This window comes from Asparagus officinalis, chromosome 2, assembly GCF_001876935.1.
Source record: "Asparagus officinalis chromosome 2, Aspof.V1, whole genome shotgun sequence".
NCBI lineage: Eukaryota > Viridiplantae > Streptophyta > Magnoliopsida > Asparagales > Asparagaceae > Asparagus > Asparagus officinalis.
In genome coordinates this window covers 83,562,596-83,568,650 of record NC_033795.1, presented here as the reverse complement: position 1 = coordinate 83,568,650, position 6,055 = coordinate 83,562,596, and the positions used below count along the sequence as shown (strand labels likewise).

At 37.5% G+C, this 6,055-nt stretch overlaps 1 protein-coding gene across 1 annotated transcript in view; it reads left to right on the top strand.

The window, feature by feature from the left end:
* Positions 1–5,344, top strand: part of LOC109831914 (ADP-ribosylation factor 1) — an 8,327-nt gene extending 2,983 nt beyond the window's left edge. The window contains exons 4-7 of the mRNA XM_020399389.1: positions 3,050–3,169; positions 4,609–4,727; positions 4,857–4,938; positions 5,036–5,344. Of these exons, the coding sequence (XP_020254978.1) occupies positions 3,050–3,169; positions 4,609–4,727; positions 4,857–4,938; positions 5,036–5,041 (327 nt within the window). The 3' untranslated portion in view covers positions 5,042–5,344. The remainder of the gene's footprint in view (positions 1–3,049; positions 3,170–4,608; positions 4,728–4,856; positions 4,939–5,035) is intronic.

The following is a 6,055-nucleotide window of genomic DNA, read 5'->3' as shown; positions in this document are numbered from 1 at the left end:
GGACCTATTTAAAGTCTTTGATAAGTTTAGGGCTTAAACAAAAACTTTAAGTTCTATGTGAATGCTTCAATATTATGGACTTGTTAGAAACTTCTGCAGATATTAGGGAGCTATGTAAAATTTGTTCAAATACTTATAACCTTTTTAATCCACTTGGACCTTTCTGTGAAATTCTGAATCTTGAGAGGGTTTTATAGAATTTTTCATTATCATCATTTTTCCTTTCGTCTTTTCTTTGTAACCCAAATGACTGGATTTGGATCCAGAGACCGTAACCCATGGCCTCCTCTCTGGTTGTCTGGGTTCTTAGAAAGCGGTGTGGGCTCCCGGCGGCCGTAGTTACCGGCGATGAGGCCCTCACCGGTATTATTGTATATGCTGCTGCTTCATCTGAGTACAAGTATACATTGGTGGAGGTCTGATTGGAGTATTCGAGGATGTCATTAAAAAGTGATAAACAAGCTGGCACGTGCAAGGAACAAATCCCCGAATAAGAAAAGTGTCATGTGAAATGGTGCATGCTCACAAAATGTAATACTCTTATGTACTGTTTGTCACTTTCATCGAAACTAACGATGGTATAATGACAACATAGACGTGCTTAGCATAGACATGCTTATTTCATGGATTGGTGAAAACGTACTGCCCAGAAAGAGTGACTTCTAGTTGCTTGTTTTGTCATAAACTGTCTTAACAAGAACTAAGAACTTGTTCTTGGGGAATATTTGACTGCCCTTTTAGTGTCAATAATCTGTGTTCTATAATCAGTCAAATTTATGTTTTTTTCCTTGTCATGCAGAGGAATAATTTACCAGCTGTCCGACAATATTTGGAAACATTTGCAATACAGATCTACTTGAAATTTCCGAATCTGGTAAGAGTGAAATCTGCCTTTGCTTTCTATGATAAATTGTCTTGCATATCATTTGTATTCATTTATCCTCTCCCTTCCCCCTATCCATTCAAATACAACATACATGCTACTAAAAGGTCAAAACTTAAAAATTCTGCCCAAAGATTTTCACAATAATTGTAATAAATGGATTTTGATACTTGATTGTTAGTTATCTGGCTGCGTGTGTCCTTGTGCATCAAGCTGCTTTCTTATTTACTTGACAGTTCACAAAATAGGAGTCATGTGATATCCTTTTTCTTGTTTATTTTTTCCTGATATTCATAAAGTGCATTTGGAGCACCGCCAGTTCTTCTTATGGAAGCATAAGAGGTTGAAGTAGAGTAGTATGAATTAGATAAGATATAAGCTTCTCTTTAAACTTACAGCTACTACCATATTATATGCACATGTCATATACACATGAATGCGGACTTCAGTTCAATGATTCAATCAATAATATTATATGATGAAATACTTACTGCTGCAAAACTTGTCATAAGAAACAGTTCTGGAATGACGATTTTGAAGGCATTTGGGGGTTAGAATTTCAAAAAGATTCTGTGGCAAGAGGTGAGGTCGCTAATTAGAGTTTTGCCAAGGTAAAGTCACAAGAAATGAATGCGGAGAGGTCAAGATGGAGATAGGGTTTCAGAAAGAGTTGGGGCTAAAGAAGACGATAGAGTTTTCACGGCTACAAGAGGAGCATGAGGAGATCTTATCATTGCCGTTGGAATCAAACTAATTGAGGATGAGGTTGAAGTATGTGATGACGGAGGAGAGGAGGGAGAAGGACACGACAGAGTTAGAGGGAAAGATGAAGAGAGAGAGGAGGAGGTGGTGGGTTAGAGTTAAGGTTGGGAGAGAGTAGGAGGAGAGGAGGAGAGGAGGGGGGAGCAACATGAAGGTTAGAGTTAGGAGAGAGGAGGAGAAGAGGAGGGGGAGCAACGATGGAGGTTAGGGTTAGGAGAGAGGTGAAGAGGAGGGAGGAGCAGCAACATTGTGGTGGCATCGACGTTGTAGGTAGGGATGAGGATTTAGAGAGATGAAGAATGGGGAGATGATGAAGCTTTTTAGTGGGTGGAGAATAAAAGAGGAGTAAAATGAGAAACCTGGATAAAATACAATCTTTAGGGCCAATATACAATGAAAATAATTAGGGAGACTAAGCTACATCAAATTTTGATTTTTGGGGGCATTGACACAAATTTTCCAAGTTTTTATGAGATTCTGAGTTATTCTCAGAATCTAATCATCAACATTATTTTAGTGAACATTTATGTATTATAAACTTCCATAAAACTTCCACTAAACTAGCAAAAGTACTCAAAACTTGTAACCAATCGTTCGAATAAGGGTTAATTTTCACAAAAACCCCCTGAACTTTGAGAGGTGTTGCAAATAAACCTCCTGAATTTTGTTTATGTCACTTAACCCCCTTGAACTATGGGGTGTCTTACACCCCCCCGCGCTAGAAAACCCAAACTTTACCTTATGTGACCTAGCCATACCTGTAAAATTTGCAAATAATTGAATTTACCTTGAGAGAAGAAAACTCAAAATTTTGGGGATATGTTGCGCGTAAATAGCAAGCGACAAAGTTATGAGATCTTTTTTACTCAAAAGGCATTTTAATTATTTACAAATTATATTGGTTTGGTTGTGTGTGTGCAAAGGCGAACATATTATGATCAAACAAATTTTTGCTTTAAACCCATTCCACCTTTTTATTACCGGAACCGACGGACTTTTTTTTTATTTAGCGGAATCGACCCACTTCTCGGCCACGTCAGCAACGTGGCCGGGAAGCGGGTCGATTTTTTTTTAAGCAGGTCACTAAATAGTCGGGGTTGCCAACCCCGACTATTTTTTCAGTAGAAAAAATAGTCGGGGTTGGCAACCCCGACTATTTAGTGACCTGCTTAAAAAAAAATCGACCCGCTTCCCGGCCACGTTGCTGACGTGGCCGAGAAGTGGGTCGATTCCGCTAAATAAAATGGGAGTCCGTCGGTTCCGGTAAAAAAGAGTTGAAATGGGTTTAAAACAAAAATTTGTTCCTTTTATTCTTAAACATGATAGCGTTATGTCTTAATGATAAAGTATGTTGAAAAGAGCTTCCTGTAAGTTGATGGTAACTTGTATATACTGGTCTATCAGATCCGACCCTTGTGGAGACACTACTTCCAGAACACGCAGGGCCTTATTTTTGTGGTTGACAGTAATGACCGAGATCGTGTTGTTGAGGCTAGAGACGAACTCCACAGAATGCTTAATGAGGTAAGCTTCCATATGAAAGTGCAACTATGATGATAATTTGATTTACTCGTTAAAGAAAGTGATGATAATTAGAGAGTTAAACAATATTATCAAATTTGAATTCAGCACAGAGGTAGGCTTGTTTGCTTCTGTAGTTATTTACATTTTGGATGATAGTTGCTACTTGCAACCGTGTTTCACTCTATGGCTATTGGGAGTTTGGGACCCTTCTGCATCCTGCAGAATGCATATTCAAATTTACCATGTAGCAACCTTTTGCAATGCTAGTAGTAGCAACAATTCTTCTATTCTAGTGAGGAAGGTGAAGTTTTCATTTGGCCTGTAGTACACACTTATCATGCCATTCTTTATCAGAGCAACAAAATCTTTGCCCCAAAATTTTCGATTGGCTACACAAACTCCTTCTCTATGTAACTGTATTAAGGAGTAAAGACCGTCTGCTTTTGTTCAATTAGAAGAGCAAGCCATCTTTTGACGTGTTTTGGTCTATACGTTATCCTAACCATTCCTTTCAAGTTTCAACTATCAATACAACAGCTTTTCCCAAAAGTGCACTCACTTAGGATCTGCAAATTTTCTACCTTGCTGCACCTATCTTAGACATCTTAAAACTGCATCGCCTCATCTATCCCTATCTATAGCTATTTCTAACAGTAAACATTCTCTTTATTATCGTTTAGCTTAGGGAATCTTCAGCCATCAATTTTAATGTTCTTATTGGACTATTATGTTTTGACCACTTCTTTTCTTAATTTTTTACCATTGTGAGACATGAGGTGTGGCAGACATCTAATGCAATGTCCCCCCTTAAACTAAAACAGGCGTTGACGGTCAATGTAGGCTAGAACACTTCTTCATTTCAATTGCGCCCCCCTGATCCTATATGAGGGACAACCTCCTCATTTCTCCCTCATGATGAATGATTAATCCAAACTAAATAAAATGAATGCTCATAGTTTAGTACTCTTTGGCCATTAATTTGAATTATATTCTCATTGTTTCTTGTACTTCTGCTAAAAGATGTGTATTTGTTTTATTCTTGCTAATTATTTATATGCTGTAGTGATTGTTCTAGCGATTTAATATTACCTGATGCTGAAAGGAAGTGTATTTGAAAACCTCTGTTATAGACAATAACTGAAGATCCAATAAAGATATCCTAAGTGAGTATTCATAGTGCTGCATTTTCCGTTATCATGTATGGTCATGTCGTTGCTGCCACATTTACTATGAATTTTACTTGCTGTCATAAATGAATATACACTCTGGATATGTCTTCTCTCTGGATAGTACAATAAAATGCTCGAGGCATCAGTATGGCTTCTATGACCCATAAACTGTTTGATTTTAACGAGCCAACATTCACCAGGAGGCTTTTAGGCTCCAATTTCTCATCACTATAGAAGGGACAGTAACCCAATGATTACCGTCTTTGACAGGATGAGTTGAGGGACGCGGTGCTGCTCGTCTTTGCTAACAAACAGGATCTTCCAAATGCCATGAATGCTGCAGAAATCACTGACAAGCTTGGCCTTCATTCCCTTCGTCAGCGTCACTGGTACTGTTTTCACTTCCCACCCCGTTGGTTATCATCTCTTTCAATCCATTTCATCGAATGATAGCTTTGAGAATCCTTAATATTTGCGACCATACAATATATATTAACCGATCTATTTGGTGCCTTCAGGTACATCCAGAGCACATGTGCAACATCTGGAGAGGGCTTATACGAGGGATTAGACTGGCTCTCAAACAACATCGCTAACAAGGTTTGATTCAAGTCGTGCGTATTTTGCTCCTGTTCACCTGAGGTTACTTTTTTTTTTTACTTTACTGACGAGCGTCTTGTTTCTTCAAATCTTGCAGTCATAGATCTCTCTGTTGATGGTGTTTTGCGTGGAGCTGAGAGTTATTACCAAGGATGTTTTTCTTCAAATCTTGCAGTCATAGATTTCTTCAACTATGTTTCCGGCATTTTGTATTTCGCTGAACGACTCATTCGGATATCAGATGTTAGTATTTAAAGATTGGGTACCCGGCTGCTTATTTTTTGTAATCGAGTTGGTTTTTATCGTCTGTCCTAATTTTTGTATAATTTCTGATAGTCAAACATTTTTATTAATGTGTTGATTGTATTCTTGAATAAATAATTGAGGCTTGTGGCTTTCTAGTTTTTGGTGTGCTCGCACTGCAAGAGAGCTTCTAGTCAAAATATCTAAGTTATTTTTATCCAAACAGAGCATGGCATAGGATTTTTTTTTTGTTAAAAATATCTAAGTTGTTTTTATTTATCACCAAATTTTGTCCGAAAAATAAGACAAACAATAACAATTTCAATATTTAGAGAATACGGTTTTTCGAATACAGCGGTTCCGTTCTCCTCTCAGGAAAAAAAACCTTGTTCAAGGATTTACCAGTAAATAATTTTAGATTATTGAGGTCCGAAGCTCTGAATATTGGGAGGTTGTAACACTGCCAATTTATTCCTATAACATAAATTTAGTTTTTTGCATCAGAAAATATTATTAGGCTTTTTCGAGATTTTTGAGCAGTAGTACCTGAGAATAAAAGAGCAAAATTATTTGGAGAGATTTTCAAATGGTTGGATATGATTAGGTGCAGAGCGCACGTAAAATAAGGTGTAGTTTAGTTCAAGCTTTTTCATTTATTATCACACATCAGGTGCAGTTTAGCCTAAAAAGTAATGTCGGTGACAGTTTAGCTACAAATTAACAAATATGATGATAAACAGGCATTTTCAATGCTGGAGATAAATTTTAATTAAAAGATTAACTAATTTTTGCATATAGACCCCTCACTCTCTCCTATTTTCAGATTTATCTCCTCAAGTTCTAAAATATGTAAAAGACCCCCCCCCCCCCCCCC